The sequence below is a fragment of the Eschscholzia californica genome, unplaced genomic scaffold (assembly GCF_041429995.1).
Source record: "Eschscholzia californica isolate CP2 unplaced genomic scaffold, dmEscCali1.0.p SCAF_6, whole genome shotgun sequence".
NCBI classification, from domain to species: Eukaryota; Viridiplantae; Streptophyta; class Magnoliopsida; order Ranunculales; family Papaveraceae; genus Eschscholzia; species Eschscholzia californica.
This window is the reverse complement of record NW_028238483.1, coordinates 34,627,131-34,646,215: the sequence shown is the minus strand read 5'-3', so window position 1 is coordinate 34,646,215 and position 19,085 is coordinate 34,627,131. Positions and strand designations below refer to the sequence as shown.

Below are 19,085 nucleotides of genomic sequence, written 5' to 3'. Positions count from 1 at the left end.
GATGGCCAAAGATCCTGGCCAGTCATGACCCATTTGGTTCGGGTAGTCGACATCTTTACTATCTTTTTTTATAAACAAAATGTTGTTTGACCCGAAATTTGGGGTCGACTTCAAGCTGAAAGCTGATGTGATCGATTCCCATGAGTTGGTCTATGTACAGAGAAAAATGCTCTGACTAATGAGAGTCGGTCACATCTGCCTTAGACATGTGATCGACCCAAAATTTCGGACCAAGTAGCATTTCTCTTTACAAAAGATATCATAATATACAAAGGAATCCATGACTTTGGTGAGAAAGGGGTGGTGGTGGGGCCAAATCTAGACAGATTGGCCAACCACACAATGACCCCACCAACCCACACTTCCTCCCAACTCATCTGCTCCTAACTTACCCCATCTCCCTCCTCACTTTCCATTTCAATTCTCTCCTATTAAATCCCATTTAGTGCCCATTCAACTACAACAACACAAACAAAGAAAAAAAGGAAAGAGTTGGAGTGACAAAACTGTTTTCTTGTAGCTTTGTATACTTTTACTTTTCAAGGTATTCCAATAATCTGGGTCAGAGTGGTCCAATAACATCTTCAATTCCTAAGCATATCTCTAGATATGGAAGTTGTAGCAGCAACCATTGAAGTAGAAGATGATCTTTCATTTGCGGATTTATGTAAGCAAATCGCACTTCTACTCATGGACGACGACGATGATTCACTTGCTCGTTCTCCTTCCTTTTCTTTTCAACAGGTTTATACAAACTTGTGTTCTAAATTTAAACCCATTTATTTCTGTCCTCCTTTAAATGCTTTAGTCCTGCTGCATACCAGTACTAATGCATGAAATTCCATCACAGAATATAAAATTGAAAATGAGTCTCTGCCCGGCCTAATTCCGACCGAGCCCTCTCTATAAATCTGGCCTGGCCACGTACCTTGGCCAGGATTGGGCCGGGCAGACAATCCGCTCTGACATAAAAAGTCTTATCATATAACATGAACTCACAAGTTATATATATGTTAAACTGATGTCATCAGGCTTTCTCTCAGTCTTGCCATCCTATCTCTTCACCATCTGCCTCAATATACGGGGAAGCTCACGGGCGAGAAATAAAAGGAACCGGAGTTTTCATTCCTCGATCATCTTTACCTAGAAGGAAGAAAAGATCAAGTCAAAGTAAATATGGTTCACTCAACCCCAAATCCTTTCAGCCAGGAGATAAATCAAGAGGTGTTATTTCTAATGTAACTTTCAATTATGACCCAACTTGTAATTGTTTCAACTCTAAGTAAAAATGCTTAAAGAGTTACTATCTATTCAATAATTACAAGTTCATTACCTAAGTGAGAACTTGTTTATGATGTAATCAATGTCATATATTGAACGTAATGACTCTGTTATCAGTCTATGAGAGGTGTTACCGAAGGTTTGCACATTTATCTCTTCTTAAAAACATGCAATTGATATTATTGGAAATATTTGTTAACGGATTGAATTAATTTTGTTTAATCAGCTTAGATATTGTTTTTTAATGTGTTATTAGTGGTAATTTTCCACACTTTCATTTGGATAGATGCCACTAGGGAATATTTGTATTATTTTATATTGTGCTTGTGGTTCTGATTCAGTGTCTGAATGGGACCGTATCAGAATTCAAATCGCTTTTCAATTGATTACTTGGTTAAATGTAGGTGGAAAAGATCCATTTCTAAGACAGTCTAAATCATATTAAGTTGGGTAATTTTATGTTTAGATCAATGTTTTCCTATTTTTTTAAAGTTCCTAAGATTTAATAATACTCAATGACATGAGTACTAAATTTTCCAGAAATTTGGAGACAGTCCAAAAAAATCCACCCTAATAAGGTGTTAGTCCTCTTGGCCGACAACGGTAGATCACATTTTATTATGAGGGAAGAAGATGAAGACATGCCCGTAATCTTTTTTTTCCAGAAGAAGAAGAAACATGATAAAGTGAATTTGTTTCAAACTACCCCTTTTTTTCTAAACTAAAAATATGGGTCATAAATGACTAAACTATTCTCTAACTATTGGTATGATTACTCAAAGAGTTATTAAGATATCTTACTCCGTTCGATTTGATCTTTATCAAACTCCCAACGGCGAAACTCATCTCTCCCAGAACCGACTGAGTTGTTTTATTATATAAGATTTTAAGTTGTTTGTGACAGAATATTACATTGTGTGAAATCGTGGCATACATAGGTGTTGACACCTTAAATTTTGCAATCACCGCGTTATGCCGACGAAAATACTACTGTTTCAGAAAGAAGTTTCCTAAAATTTCAATTTGTTGTGGTGTCTCTTGCACATGACACCCAAGATGTTTGTGTTATGTGGTGTGTTGGAATCTCCTATACCCATTAGGCTTCTCATTCCTTCTTATTGACAAAACTAAATGATAAGCATAAAAACTACATTGTGCAAGCTAATCAATATCTTATAATATCATGAAACTAGGAAAAATATAGAAGTTAAGTAATATCGAATAATCATATATATTCAAAAATGTAACACTAATTATGTAGAATAATCATACGAGTTAAAACGGCATAGAAGTTAATTTATATGAGATGTTACTAGGAATTAAACATGTATAATAAGCTAATTGAATAACGATTTTCCAAACATGCCCCTTTAGGCAAATGTTTGACACGATTTTTCTATTTTTAACTCGGAAACACTTGAATAGATGAAATCGCGAAGGAAAGTCGAATCTTTGCTTGTTAAAACTAGAAGTAATATAGGATTTAGCATGTGTATGTCAAAAAAGTCATCATACAATTGCAAGGAAGGTTAATAATTTTCCGGATTTTTGAAGATCTTTGTAAGTGAAATGAAATTACAAGTGCTACCAACCTCACCCGGCCTCTTGTAACCATCTCTCACTCATCTCCCTCCCCTTGTGTATATATATACCCCCACAATTGCAAGCTTTCTCACCATCTTCTTCTTCTCTAGCTCTCCTTATCTCCCTGCAAAATTAGTAGTATCATGGGGAGGTCGAAGGTGAAACTAGAACGGATTAAAGATTCCGCTAAAAGGCGAATAACTTTCAAGAAAAGAAAGAATTGTTTGCTGAAAAAGGTAAAAGAATTGAGCACCCTTTGTGAGGTTCGTGCTTGCGCAATTATTTATGAAGGGGATGAGGAGAAACCACCGGAAACCTGGCCATCTTCACAATTACAGGTACGACATGTGCTTGGGAAGTTTTATAATTTATCCGAGCGGGAAAAATTCAAGAAGTTGGAGAATATAGAGTCTTTGAATCAGCGCAAGGTCATGAAGGAGAAATCTCGGCTGGAAAAGCTTGAGAGCAAAAATAAATGGAAGGAGATGAATTTGCTCATGGAACAACTACATTTTCATGGTAAGAGTTTACAAGATGTAAATAGTGTTGATGATTTAAATTTTCTTCATAATATGATTGAGCTGAAAGAGAAGGAAATCGAAAGTCGAATAGATTCCCTCATTAAGAGTCGGAATGTTTTTGTTGAATCATCTATGTCGTCTATGTCGAGATTTGTACTACGAAACCCTAATACTCTTGTTACTGCTGCTGCTACTAGTAGTCCAACTACTGATCCTAGTGGTGGTCTTCCGAGTAGTACTCGTAATACTACAAATGTAAGTACTATATTGATGAACTATATTAATGATATTGAGAATGGCGGTCAAAATCTAGGTGAGCTTCATGCTAATTACAATAATTTTAATAACATTGGCGGTGTTCAAAAAGACATGGTTCTTGCACCTCAGATGCAGTTGCAGCCTGCTGCAAATATGGAGGTTGCTTTACAAAGCCAGCGATATTCTAATACTTCTCAATATATGATTAGCAACCCAACTCTTCCTGGTCTTGCCGCTCATCCTCATAATGGTGATCAAATGACCGGGTTCGGTAATCAAAGGGTCGATCCTACTAATCAAATGCAGATTCTGCAGCAGGGAGCTGGAAATGATACTTATTATGAGGATCAGGTTGGTTTCTCTATTGGTGCTCATGGTCACCAAAACATGAATCTTTCTTATCAAATGCAGATGCAACTAGCAATCGCCGAGACTACTGCACCAACGGAAGTGAGCAACCGTTCCGGGAATGTCATGAATAACAACTTTCTTCGTTCTCTTTCCCCTTTTTGTCATGTTGATAATGAAACGGGGAGGTCTCGAAATACTGGTATAGGCGTCGGAAATTACATTAATGCTTCTTCTCAGCAGATGCAGATGCAGCAAGGAAGGGCAATACTTGAGGGAGGGCAATCGCCTTATTATGTGCTTGAGAATAACAACAATATTGCTAATGTGGGGTTTAATGATCAAACAAATTATGGGGTTGATGATTACACCATTAATAATGTTCAACTTGAAGCTCAAATGAATGCTAATATTCTCTCTCATCAGATACAAATGCAGATACTACATGGAGGGGAATCATCATATTTTGTGCTTGAAAATAACAACATTGGTAATGTTGGTTTTGAATATCAAATGTTTGTTCCTGGTCAAAAGCAGATGCAAATGCCAAAGTAGGGAAGCAAAATCATCCTTTTTCACTCAGTCAACCCTAAGAGAATTTTCCAATATTCTACTCTTGGAAATTGCTTTTTTTTTTGTGTCTGTTTTTTTTTTTTGATGAAGGATTTTTTTTTTTTTTTTGTGTCTGTTTGGTATTTTAGATTAGAACTTGCTTTTAGTATGTCTTTTTGAGTTTCAATTATTTGGGCTTAATTTTATAAATTAGGAGTATTTTTCATTTGTCTTGTCTTGTGTTCAATTGATATTATGACTAGTTATCTCCTTAGATACAAATTTAGATTACTGAGTTAAAAGAAAGCCATAACTCATTAATTTGCACACCACAAATACATTAGTCTCTTCATATATATGATTATTTTCTCAATTGATTTTTTTTGTTGCAAAATTTTCTCCATTGATTGCCTTCTTAACTTGTCAGAGACTTTGTTATTTTGTTCTGACCGGCCAAATTATTCATATTTGTTAGCAGGACCTTCAATAATAGTGTGTTGCAGGATTCCTACCAAAAGTGAGATTTGGTATGAATTATGATTCTTTGTTTTTTTTTTGCTACCAAGAATCCTACGGCTCTTAAATCTTAAGGATTCCTAAGTCCAAAATTTGTATTGGACCAAAATCTCCCCTACCCCTTAAGATTTGCTTAGATTTTGTATTACAAAAACTTAGATTTCAAACTTAAAGTAAAAAAAAATTCCTAAGACTAAATTATCCTTTAACTATTAGGTCATGTTTGGTGCGCGGGAATCGCTTGGGAATGGAATGTGATTCCTGGGAATCACAATCCTGATATTGTTTGGCTCGCGGGAATGTAGGGGAATAGGATTCCCTCAAAATGGGGTAATAGCAAACCCAACGAGGGGGTGGTTTGTGATTCTCATTCTCGGGAATGTTTTGTTTTAATATTTATAGACCAAATTATCCTTAATAAAACATTAGAATGATTATTATTAAAGTTGTCCTCCACACAATATCACAAATTCACAACTAAAAAAATTAAAAATCTATGGGTAGCCACCACCATAGCAATTCTTTCTCTCGCTCAAATGTAACTCTCTCTCCCTAGTTTATTTTCCTTTTCTCTTGTTTTTTTTTTCATTCCAATCGATTTCCTAATGTTTACAAAAAAAAGTTTTTAGCCGTAAATAATATTTTTCTTTTTGAATGGTCAGCGTGCCTCGAACCCTTGACCTCTGAAGTAGAAGATTATACCTCTTACCACTCCAACCAAAGGTTGTTGGCATTTTAAATACATTTTTAAATACTACTTAATTGGTGTGTCACGTTACTATTTCATATCTACAATTTTGAATAAATAATACTGATTAAAGTATATAATAAATTGACGTTTTATTTATGTAGTTTAAGGATATAATAGGACTTTTACAAAAAATCTTATATTTTGATTCGTACACGAACCAAACACCAAGTTAAGAATCTATCGAGAATCGAATTCCTATTCCTGGTCAAACCAAACATCAAACTGAATGATCTGATTCTCAGGAATCACCTTATGGGAATGTGATTCCCGGGAATCACATTCCATTCCCGTCAGCCAAACATGGCCTTAGTATGATTACTCAAAAAGTTTGTTAAGATATCTTAGTCCGTTGGATTTGATCTTTATCAAACTCCCAATAAAAAAGGACGACGGAGCTTATCTCTCCCACAACCGACTGATCTGTTTTATTATATAAGATTTTAAGTGACTGAATATTACATTGTGTGAAATCGTGACATACACAGGTGTTGACACCTTATTTTCCAATCACCGCGTGAGTTTCCTAAAATTTCAATTTGTTGTGGTGTCTCTTGCACATGACACCCAAGATGTTTGTGTTATGTGGTGTGTTGGAATCTCCTATACCCATTAGGCTTCTCATTTCTTCTTATTGACAAAAGTAAATGATAAGCATAAAAACTACATTGTGCAAGCTAATCAATATCTTATAATATCATGAAACTAGGAAAAATATAGAAGCTAAGTAATATCGAATAATCATATATATTCAAAAATGTAACACTAATTATGTAGAATAATCATACGAGTTAAAACGGCATAGAAGTTAATTTATATGAGATGTTACTAGGAATTAAACATGTATAATAAGCTAATTAACTAAATAACGATTTTCCTAACATGCCCCTTTGGGCAAATGTTTGACACGATTTTTCTATTTTAAACTTGGAAACACTTGAATAGATGAAATCGCGAAGGAAAGTCGAATCTTTGCTTGTTAAAACTAGAAGTAATATAGGATTTAGCATGTGTATGTCAAAAAAGTCATCATACAATTGCAAGGAAGGTTATTAATTTTCCGGATTTTTGAAGATCTTTGTAAGTGAAATGAATATACAAGTGCTACCAACCTCACCCGGCCTCTTGTAACCATCTCTCACTCATCTCCCTCCCCTTGTGTATATATATACCCCCACAATTGCAAGCTTTCTCACCATCTTCTTCTTCTCTAGCTCTCCTTATCTCCCTGCAAAATTAGTAGTATCATGGGAAGGTCAAAGGTGAAACTAGAACGGATTAAAGATTCCGCTAAAAGGCGAATAACTTTCAAGAAAAGAAAGAATTGTTTGCTGAAAAAGGTAAAAGAATTGAGCACCCTTTGTGAGGTTCGTGCTTGCGCAATTATTTATGAAGGGGATGAGGAGAAACCACCGGAAACCTGGCCATCTTCACAATTACAGGTACGACATGTGCTTGCGAAGTTTGATAATTTATCCGAGCGGGAAAAATTCAAGAAGTTGGAGAATATAGAGTCTTTGAATCAGTGCAAGGTCATGAAGGAGAAATCTCGGCTGGAAAAGCTTGAGAGCCAAAATAAATGGAAGGAGATGAATTTGCTCATGGAACAACTACATTTTCATGGTAAGAGTTTACAAGATGTAAATAGTGTTGATGATTTAAATTTTCTTCATAATATGATTGAGCTGAAAGAGAAGGAAATTGAAAGACGAATAGATTCGCTCATGAAGAGTCGGAATGTTTTTGTTGAATCATCTATGTCGTCTCTGTCGAGATTTGTACTACGAAACCCTAATACTCTTATTACTGCTGCTGCTACTAGTAGTCCAACTACTGCTCCTAGTGGTGGTCTTCCGAGTAGTACTCGTAATACTACAAATTTAAGTACTATAATGATGAACTATATTAATGATATTGAGAATGGCGGTCAAAATCTAGATGAGCTTCATGCTAATTACAATAATTTTAATAACATTGGCGGTGTTCAAAAATACATGGTTCTTGCACCTCAGATGCAGTTGCAGCCTGCTGCAAATATGGAGGTTGCTTTACGAAGCCAGCGATATTCTAATACTTCTCAATATATGATTAGCAACCCAACTCTTCCTGGTCTTTCCCCTCATCCTCGTAATGGTAATCAAATGACCGGGTTCGGTAATCAAAGGGTCGATCCTACTAATCAAATGCAGATGCTGCAGCAGGGAGCTGGAAATGATACTTATTATGAGGATCAGGTTAGTTTCTCTATTGGTGCTCATGGTCACCAAAACATGAATCTTTCTTATCAAATGCAGATGCAACTAGCAATCGCCGAGACTACTTCACCAACGGAAGTGAGCAACCGTTACGGGAATGTCATGAATAACAACCTTCTTTCTTCTCTTTCCCCTTTTTATCATGTTGATAATGAAACGGGGAGGTCTCGAAATACTGGTATAGGCGTCGGAAATTACATTAATGTTTCTTCTCAGCAGATGCAGATGCAGCAAGGAAGGGCAATACTTGAGGGAGGGCAATCACCTTATTATGTGCTTGAGAATAACAACAATATTGCTAATGTGGGGTTTAATGATCAAACAAATTATGGGGTTGATGATTACACCATTAATAATGTTCAACTTGAAAATCAAATGAATGCTAACATTCTCTCTCATCAGATACAAATGCAGATACTACATGGAGGGGAATCATCATATTTTGTGCTTGAAAATAACAATATTGATAATGTTGGTTTTGAAGATCAAATGATTGTTCCTGGTCAAAAGCAGATGCAAATGCCTAAATAGGGAAGCAAAATCATCCTTTTTTCACTCACTTAGTCAACCCTAAGAGAATTTTCTAATATTCTACTCTTGGGAATTGCTATTTTTTTTTGTCTGTTTTGTTTTATGGATTGGAATTTGCTTTTAGTATGTTATTTTGAGTTTCAATTACTTGGGTTTAATTTTATAAATTAGGGGTATTTTTCATTTGTTATGTGTTCAATTGATATTATGACTCAGCTGAAGGGAACTAGTCCCCGACACTTCCTTTATTGCTTGATCGGTTGTTGAAGACAGATAAGACAATCCAAACAGCTTTGGGGCCGCGAAGGCTTATCCTCGAGCTGCACTACACTGGTGATACTCATGTATATCCCTAAATGCAAATTTAGATTACTGAGTGAAAAAAAAGCCATAACTCATTAATTTGCGCACGATAAATACATTAGTCTCTTCATCTATATGATTATTTTTTCAATTGATTTTTTTTGTTGCAAAATTTTCTTCATTGATGATTGCCTTCTTAACTTGTCACAGACTTTGTTATTCTGTTCTAAGAGAGGGTTTTCGAGGAAAAAATTATTTTCAGGAAAAACTATTTTTGAAATAAAAATTGGAAAAACGGTTCTCGAAAAAAAAATTATAAAAAAAAAATGAGGGTTCTCGAATGAAACGATATTTGAAAAAAAAAACTGTTTTAAAAAAACAAGATTTCTTCAATCCTTTTTAAAGAAGCGTTTAAAAATACTCTAATAATAATAAATCCTAAGATTTTTATTAATTACTAAACAAACCAAAAATAATTACTTGGACTCATGAATCGGTGGATTCATAATTCCGTCATCCAAACACACCATAAAGTTCTTACTTTGCTTTGCTTGTGAACAATAGAGGTCCGGGCCTTTGGTGCAGTGGTTGGACACCCCTCTTAAGCCCATGAGGTCGTGGGATCGAGTCTCGGTGGAAGCAGTTTGCCATCAAGATTTATTCTATGTAATTTAGGCTATAAAAATGTAATAATTTCTCGGGCTTTAGGTATCTTTCAGTCTTGGTTTAAATTAGGCGGTTATCGTGCTTATTTCATCTTCATGATGTATCATTGCCTTCTAACGAGTAGATTGTAGTCGAATTCTCAAAAAAGAAATAGAGCCCAGGGCCTTGCATTATGCCATTGATAAACTTGTGCTTATTTACGTTCCAAAATTTACAATATTTCAAAATTTAACATGTAAAACTTTTATATATCAATAAATCTTTCCGAAAATGCGTAAGTCTTATTGTTATGTTTCGATCAATATGTCTTTGTCAAAAACAAAAGAAAAAAATGTAAAACACATTTCTTTCTTACAAGACAAATTACAAAATGGATTAGCCAAAATATTTTCGAATTTATCATGTAAAACTTTTATATATCAAAAAAAATCTTTCTGAAAATACGTTAGGCTTAATGTTATCTTTCGGTTAATGTGTTTGTCAAAAACAAAAGAGAAAAATGTATAGCACATTTCTTTCTTACAAGACAAATTACAAAATGGATTAGCCAAAATATTATTGTATGTTAATGGGTTTGTTACATACAAAGGGTAGTACACATATAACATTTTAATTAAAAATTTTAGAAAGTTACAAAGATGGATTAGCCAAAATGTTAGTGCCAATTAATGTAGTTGTCAAATACGAAATATTTTTACAAAACAACTTTAGAGCAAAAACTAATTTGTTCAGAAATTTACAAAATTATTGAGAACAAATTAAGAATTGTTCAGAAATTTTCAAAAACGCTTTATAAGTTGATGAGTTCAACCAGAGTTTTCATTTCGGGAGTAAAGTAATACTTTCAGGAATTGGATTTTCAACGATTATTCAAGATTGGGGTAATCGCCAACACTTGGTTATCCAAGTAGTTGATTATGTTGACATAAACTCCAAAATCCTGGAAGTCCCACGTTCGATTCCCAGAGGGAGTGGAATCCATGATTATTGAATTTGGGTTATTTAAAGGTATAAATAATAGAGTAATTTCTTTTCTGACCCCTACTTTGTGTCCAGCTTCTTTCTTGCCCCCTGTCTTTTGTAAGATTCAAATTTGATCATTTTTTGTTAACACCATCGGTCAAGTTTAAGGGTTAACGTTTTTGTTTTCATAATTGCCCTTCCTGTAAAGTGATTTTGTAAATTCAAAATTAGCCCCTTTTAAATATGGGTTAACTCCCAAAAGATTCAATCTTTTTTAGAACAAACTAGGGGGACCAAAATGGAAATTTAAACATATAAAAGACTCCTCATTTCTCCTCCATTTCATCACCTCTCTCCTCCACATTATCTCTCGCCCCTTCATCATCTTCTCTGGTGAAGGTCGCTTGCAGGCCAAATTTCTAGCGACCTTCAAACTTAATTCTTTTAATCTCCTCTTTTTTTCTTCATCTCCCTCCCTCTATTTTTACTCTCTCTCTCTACTCCCTCACTCTCTTTATACTCTCTATATGTATCTCCGACGAAAGGGAGGAGCCCCGACGTCGGAGTAACCAGACCCCAGACCTTAAAGGTCTGGTTTGAAACCAAATCGAGATTTGGTTTTCGGCGAAGGGATTTCTCCCCTTCGTTGGGAATATTTAGAGAAAGATGAAGAGGGCAGAAAGAGGGAGAAGAGAAGAAAAAGGAAGAGAGAATGAGGAAGAAGATATTAGAAAACAATTAAGTTTAAATGTCGCAGGAAAGTTTGGTCGCCCGACGAACTTTGTCAGAAAGGATGATGATGTGGCGAAAGAGATGAAGTGGAGGAGAGGTGATGGAATGGAGGTGAGAGGTGAGGTGGCTTTAGTATTTTTAAACCTTTTAGAATTAATTTTTGACTCCCAAGTAAATTCTCAAAAAATTTGAATTATTTTGGAATTAACCCATATTTAAAAGGGGATTAATTTTGAATTTTCAAATCATTTTTATAAGCAGGATAATTATGAAAATAAAAAAAATTTAAGCACCAAAGTTAACTGACGATGTTAACAAAAGAGGACAAATTTTGCATTTACGAAAAATATGGAGCAAAAAAGAAGCTGGTCATAAGAGGGCTGAAAAGAAAATAACTCTTATCTATGTCTTTAATAACTCAAATTTTATAACTGTTGATTCTACTTCTTATAAAAATCGAAATCTAACATGAGATCTTTAGGATTTTAAAGGTTATGTCGACACGATCTAACACTTATTCTACTTATAAAAAATGAAATCGAGCATGAAATCGTTAGGATTTTAGAGTTTCTGTCAACACGATCTAACACTGATTCTATTTCTTACAAAAATCTAACATGAGATCTTTACGATTTTAGAGTTTATGTCAACACGATCTAACACTGATTCTACTTCTTACAAAAATCGAACATGAGATCTTTACGATTTTAGAGTTTATGTCAACACGATCTACCACTCGAGGACGAGGGCAAAGGGTGAAACATGTGGCATAGTATTAGAAGTTAAACTAATAAATAAACAAAAATGCTGACTATTTCTTTGAAAATCCCCTATTTTCTCTCTCCTCCTCAGACTCAGACAGACTCTGTTTCCTCTCTCTCACCTCCATCACACACAAACACAAACTTTCTCTCTCCTCTTTCTCTCTCTCTCTCTCTCTCTTTGGACGGAGTGAGAGATGGCGATGGTTATGGTGAATAGTAGTTGTACCATTGTTTGTCTCGTTATCCTTATGCTGCTTATCATCTTCTTTCTCCTCCTTTTGGCATGTAAGCCATGGCGATTCTTCTTCCCTCCTTCTTCTCCCTCTTCTTCTTCTTCTTCACACAATCGTCCCACCAAGGTAACTAATAATTCACACAATCAAATTACTTCTCTCTTCTTTATTACACATATCTATCTATTCTATAATGTGATTGAAATTGTTGTGAAAGTTTAAACATTGGGGATGATGACTACCTAGGCTTTCTTTAGGAAATCTTAAAGAGAGTTTTAGGTCTGACTTTTGTTTTCTAATACTTTTGTTTAAAGTGGGTTGTTTTTTTTTTTGAAATTTATTGATCTTTATTTTTTCCCCTTTTTATGAATCTTTAAGATTTGATTCTGATTCAAATGAATAGGGTTTATTAAATGATCCTCTTTTTAAAGCTTCAATTTGGGTAGTGTTTGACTTGTTAAATACATTTGATCTTTATCTTTTGATCCCCAGTACTGAAATTAGCTCTTGTGGAGATCAATCCATCTCTGAATTTTTCAAGCACCTTCTATTGTTATATAAAGTTTGGATATGGTGAATGTTAATATTGGAAATGGGAAAGTAAAGAGAAAAAAAACATGAACTTTCACTATTATAAAAAGCATATGGAACTTGATTTATATCCCATTAGTTACTTAAATTTTGGTAGTACCAAACTGTTTTCGTAATTCGGATGTTCTAATGTTATAGTGAACATATAATGATATGTTTCTCACTGGGTAGGAGAAACAAAAGTAAAGCATTGTCAGATTGGATGCTATTTTAGATCTCATTTTTTTCGCAAGAGTTATTATTTTAAATAATCTGACATCACTTTTGTTAATGGCAGATCTCATGCTCTTGTTTAAATAACCTGTTACTTTAAAAATAAGTATACCAACAACAAGTAGTGTTGACTTTAGATTTTATATTTGTTTTCTAGATCTATATATGCAGTTTTCATTTTGAAATGCATTATGCTATCACATGCTTGGTTCTAATGCTAAGAAGGTCTATAAATCTCACATTTTTGAACCGTGGCTTGTTATATTATTGTGTTCAATTACTTGAGTACTTAATTACCCATTGTGGTTCCTTGTGGTTTAGGTTTCAGATCTGGAAAGACCTCTTGTCTCGGAAGATGTGGATCATGTTTCAATCCAAAGCAGCGATTTCGCAAGAAATTTGGTTTTAGAGAGCTCCCGGATCCAAGTCGAAGCACCCTTCGCAGGGACACATGGACTTGTATGTAAGCAGAGGATTCCGTCTGCAGAGGCTCATGTGACCCAAGGTTTAAGATCTAAATTGCTTTTTTCTATTAAGTTCCTTAAATTGTCAGTTATTAGTCTAGCTGCTAATTAACTTGTTAGAAATTATAACTTCACCAATGCTTCCAGGTGAAAGCTTGGTACTAGATGTGATTTCTGATCCTTCAGAAGATCTTCTGGTTGGTCAGACACTTAAACGCACACATTTACCGACTCGCTTTATTGAGGAGCAAAAAAAAGTCAGAAGGGAAGAACCAAACTCTGTGCCTCTTCCTAATGATTCTAGCTATCAAGACTTCAAGCCCAATGCTACTGCAAATCAAAGTATTTCCCTCTTCCGGTTCAATTGATTTGACGTCTGAAGTAGTCACTCAGGTGCTGTTTTTTTTGTCTAAATCTGAAGCTGAAATCTGAAACAACTTATGTGAAATTTTCTTGTATAGTTTAAGTAATCGCATGTGATTACTTATCTAATAAATTCACACCTTAAAACAAGTCGTCTTCTCAAATTCCAACTTTGTTTTTAAGCTGAAAACACATGCATTGGATACAAAGACTTGTTTCAAGATCGATTGAGATGAAAATATGCAAGACAACTAGAAATTACGCATAAATTAATTCAGATTTCAGATTCAGATTTTTAAAAAATAAACGGCACCTTAGTTAATGTACTTGTTAAGATACCATATGAATATGCAAAACATGTGATCCTATCTTTTTTTTAGAAGTGCAGGAAGCAGCCTGACATTGGAAGTTATTTCTGGTCCTTCTTGTGGGCTTCGATGTTCTCTGCAGTCTGCAAATTCTTCTAAGCTTCCAGTTACCCTTGGGAGAGTTCTTCCAAGTGATCTGGTGTTGAGTGATGCAGGCGTTTCAGGGAAGCATGCGCGGATTAACTGGAACTTAAATGTAATTATATCTTCCCAATCTTATCATGTCAAATCGTTGATCATTAACAAGATCCATGGTCTTACATTATTGACTAACAATATTTCAGAAATTGAGATGGGAGCTGGTGGATATGGGGAGCCTCAATGGAACATTCTTGAACTCTCGTCAGGTCAAACATCCTGATTCCAGAGGTAGACAATGGAGTGAAGCCGTTGACCTTGCTGATGGAGACATAATAACTCTTGGCACAACTTCACAACTAACAGTAAGTTGAAGAGTTATAATTTCTTTTCTTTTTTTTTTGCTTTAGTAGTAGGCATCTGTACTCAGTGTCAATGGGGGTGTTTGGACATTGTGAAAGTCGGTGGGATAGAAATTGCTACAAAATTGGATTTCCAATTTTTGGACTCAAAATTGACAACTATTCAATTTTGGAAGTTGCTCAATTTTGAGTGGAATCTCAAATTGCAGCCGGTGCAATTGAAGAGGCGGTTTTGATGCCTAATGGCTTGTGGCGGTTTAGGCATCAATGGATTGTGGCGGTTTCCAAATTCTAAATTGGAATTGGTTTCCAAAAATTGGAGGACCTCACCAGCTTATATTATAATATAAATAGGGGTCTTGAGTCTTTGTAAATCACACCAACACAAGCAACAACAACTCTTCTTTAGAGAGAGCTAAAGAGAGAGAGCAAATGAGAGAGAAATTTTTTGTTCATAGTTTTGAGCGGTGTTTAATTTCTCGGTTGTCGAAGATCTAGTATAGAAGGTAAAATTCTATACGGTACCATCTTGGGACGAACTTGCGGGTTGTGTTAGTCGTCTTCATCTATCCTTCAATAAAGATTTCTTGTTCGCCCGAGGACGTAGGCTTTAGGCCGAACCTCGTTAATTTCTGTTTGCATATTTAGATTTTGGCTTAGCTTTTCGATTAATCTTCATAATCGGATCAATTTCTAGGATAGGTTCGATAGCTTCCTCGACTTTTAGTTCCAACAGACATTCATTCCCTTAGTCACCTACGAGATTTTACTGGGATAAGAGCTTGTAGTTTGGATAACATTTATGAAGTATGGAGATAGCTCTCAATAGTATTACTACTTTATATTACATATTAGAAAACGGTGAAGACTAATGCTCAAAACTATTATTTTCACTTTTAGATATGTTATATGTAATTAATATAAGTAACCAGTACGCTGTACTTTAAGAATATCTGTTGTCTGAACTCTGAAGGTCATTACTTACTCATTTATATTACCTCTTTCCTCTTTTCACTTTGACAGGTTAAAATTAGTCCTCAAACTAGACAGCAAATCCCATTTGGAGTTGGTGTCGCATCTGATCCCATGGCTTTGCGCCGAGGAGGGAAAAAGTTTCCAATGGAAGACGTTTGCTATTACCAGTGGCCTCTTCCTGGCATTGAACAGGTTTAAAAATGACTCCCGCATATTGACACTTTATGCCCTCTTATATAGTTTTACTAACCAAACTTAATTTATGCAGTTTGGCTTGTTTGGTATTTGTGACGGGCATGGTGGACCTGCAGCAGCTAAAGCCGCGAGCCAGTTAGTATTTCCTTACAACATGTTCTAGATTAGAAGCTCTTGTCTGAAGGGTTTAAAAACCTTTCTGATCGATCAGTAACACTTTGCAAACCAAATGTTCTTCTGTTGTTTGGGTTTCTTCTTGTTTACCTTATGAAATTGTCATGGAATATTATACTGATACTAGATTAGTAGTTGTGGCCTGTGCAGTTGTGCGCGAGACTGCTAGGCCCAAGTCCAAGTTACCAGGGCGCGAGATTTAAAAATCGTTCTAGATGCACACATCAAGGGGCATATGTAGGCATTTGGGTAGATGTCTGACTCAAGTAGTACGCATTTAAGGGAGTACGTAATATGTGCGTATTTTTCATGGGAAGACCACACCATATTCTTAGGATAAATTTTTTAAAAAAACAAAAGAAGGAAAATATTGGGTTCTATTCCTGGAGTTCATATGCCAACGAATGTATAAAAATGTTGAAACTGTTGGTTAATGTGTAGATATAAATTTGAGGAAAACAAAACAGGTATTCTAGGCATGGAATATATACTAGTTGACTACATTTAAAGAAAGATTCATCTTCGAAGTCCAAAAGCATTTTCTAACTTCCTAGTGAAGAAGCTAAGAGAAAAGCATAAATATGGAACATCTAATGTTAGTTAAGTGGTTAAGATAGTTGAGTCTTTTCTGAGTACTCTGCAGTAGTTCTTGCTTACGAACTATGAAAGAATGCATCTAACCGTATCGGTAGTTTATCATAGTAGCTTTTGAGTTCTAACATTTTTGTATGTGAACCCGTTGCATCTCTCTCTCTCTCTCTGTCTTGGATATGCTTAAACCTAGTCATAAATGTTTCGGTTTTCATGTCCAGAGTTCTACAGGATGCCGTAATCAATATCTTATCGTCTTCAGAAAAAAGAGACACAGTTTTTTCTCGTTCTGATGCTTCAGACGTCCTTAGGGATGCTTTTGTCCAGGCAGAAGCAGCTATTGATCATCAGTATGAGGTTTTCCCCTAACATTGCCTCTGTTTCATTTTCCTTCTCTTCCATGCTTACCTCCAAAGTTTATTGAACAGTGAAAGCTTGTATTTTATGATTTGAACAATATCTATATTCTTTTGAAATCTTTCTATGACTTCGCTGCTATGCCCTTTATCTTTCTGTCCTTGGCTGTTTCAGTCTCGCTAGTATTAATGATAATTCTTTTCAGGGTTGCACGGCAACTGTGCTTTTGGTTTGGACTAACGGCAAGGAGCAACTTTTTGCACAATGTGCAAATGTTGGGGATTCAGCCTGTGTCATTAAGTATGTGTATTTTCTTTTATGAATTCTTATAATGGGTTTCATACATCATTTTATGACTCTTAGATCTACAAATATATATATATATATACTATAACTTATAATTACTAACGATGTTACTACTTGGTTCCGTGCTCAATATTTTTGCATGATATACACTAGTGGTAGGGCCAGGCAATCTGATACCATCACTTTCTTTTTTTAAATTTCATTTTGTTGTTACTTTTACTTCTTCTGGTTACAGTATCTATACTGTAAATTTGCTGAAATTAAAAATGTAACAGTATTGATGGCACACAAATCGAAATGACAGAAGATCATAGGATAACCAGTCTGTCCGAAAGAATGAGGTTAAATGAAACAGGAGATCGATTGAAGGATGGTGACACACGACTATGCGGTGATGATTCAAGTTCCTATATGTGAAGTATAAGTTTCTTTCTTAATGATGAGCTAAAATTGACCTTTTCCTTCTCGTGTTCAGGTCTAAATCTTGCTCGCATGCTTGGAGACAAGTTTCTGAAGGAACAAGAGTCTCGCTTTAGTTCGGTGCCTTACATTAGCCCAGTTGTGCATATAGATAGAGACAGCAAGGCGTTTGCACTTATGGCGAGGTGAGTCTAATTAAAATAAAACTCTCTCTCTCTCTCAGCAGACGGTGATAAGTGGGAGTCTGTTGAAAATTTTTACACGGTTAAATCTCTCTTGTGAAGAACTACCTTGCATCTTCAGGAAAATTTGACTGCTCTGCTTTTAGTGAGACAAAAACTTTTCCACTTAGATATTCTATTCCCTAAGCCTCTGACTAAGATAGGGTCCAAAATATCGACAACCTCAATAAGTCAAACTTGACTAGCCAGAAATTGGAGAAAAGTAAAACGATCTAAATTCTGACTGGGTTCGGTGAAGTCCCCCAGAAAAATTTTTGACTTACACATAAGAATGCAGAACTAAAGTACCCATTCTCCATTTTTATAACTTGACACTAGAAACTTAGAGTTTGTTTTATGTTTATTGCAATTGCAGTGACGGGTTATGGGATGTCATTAGCCCCAAAAAAGTGGTGCAGCTTGTCCTTCAGGTATGTATATATTTTGTTTTCTTCGAATATGAAGGTAAATTTGGATTTGTCTAATTTGGTAATGCCACCTCTGAACAAACAGGAAAGGGAGCGACAAGGTGGGGAGAGATGTAATAGTAGTGCAGAGAAGATAGCTAACTTTGTATTGGGGGAAGCAAGAAATCTAAGAACAAAGGACAATACTTCCATAATTTTCTTGGACTTTGATAGCTCTTGCTTTAGAGCTGCTGCTCCTTGTAAATCTGGTTCTTAGTCAACTAGTTCAAAAGTTTTTGAATCTCTCACTTTACATATCTATTCTATTTATGTTTTGATTGGATGCTTGGTGTGTGCAATCTGTTCTGTTGGTGCTTAGGTTCTGGTTGTTGTTTTACGCTGTTGGCGATGATAGGCAATCGTCCTCTCAAAATAGAGTTTCTTCTTTTGGCGACCTAAATTTCCGCGCTTGCTTTATCTAGGAATTATTAACTAACAAAAAGGCCATCTAGAGTTTTATCATACCAATGTAAGCTATGCTTTAAACTCAACCTTTTGAGCAGCTAGCTACCTAAGCAGTGTGAGACTAGATTATTAGGGCAACTGTTGGCTCAAACATTTCCCAATATAATCTATCAAGTAAGAAGTCTGATAACAACTATACCAGTGAACTGGCTTAGTTATTACCACTGGAGCAATATAACCGGGGCACTTCCTGTGAAAGGGGTGCGAGAGGGTGTCTTAC

General features: G+C 35.4%; 2 protein-coding genes across 2 annotated transcripts; both read left to right on the top strand.

Moving 5' to 3' along the window:
- The first annotated feature begins 475 nt into the window (after positions 1-475).
- LOC147533996 (uncharacterized) lies at positions 476-1,402 on the top strand. The gene is made up of 2 exons (XM_086648227.1): positions 476-744; positions 1,032-1,402. Exons 1-2 carry the CDS (start codon positions 610-612, stop codon positions 1,284-1,286), a joined length of 390 nt encoding a protein of 129 aa, XP_086504353.1. The 5' UTR covers positions 476-609; the 3' UTR covers positions 1,287-1,402.
- Positions 1,403-11,894: 10,492 nt separating this feature from the next.
- On the top strand, positions 11,895-18,680 carry LOC147533995 (protein phosphatase 2C 70-like). Its single transcript, XM_086647391.1, has 13 exons — positions 11,895-12,381; positions 13,381-13,564; positions 13,671-13,865; positions 14,275-14,450; positions 14,539-14,697; positions 15,718-15,861; positions 15,938-15,999; positions 16,851-16,986; positions 17,192-17,286; positions 17,568-17,683; positions 17,768-17,897; positions 18,310-18,364; positions 18,447-18,680. Exons 1-13 carry the CDS (start codon positions 12,217-12,219, stop codon positions 18,615-18,617), a joined length of 1,788 nt encoding a protein of 595 aa, XP_086503517.1. The 5' UTR covers positions 11,895-12,216; the 3' UTR covers positions 18,618-18,680.
- The last annotated feature ends 405 nt before the right edge of the window (positions 18,681-19,085 follow it).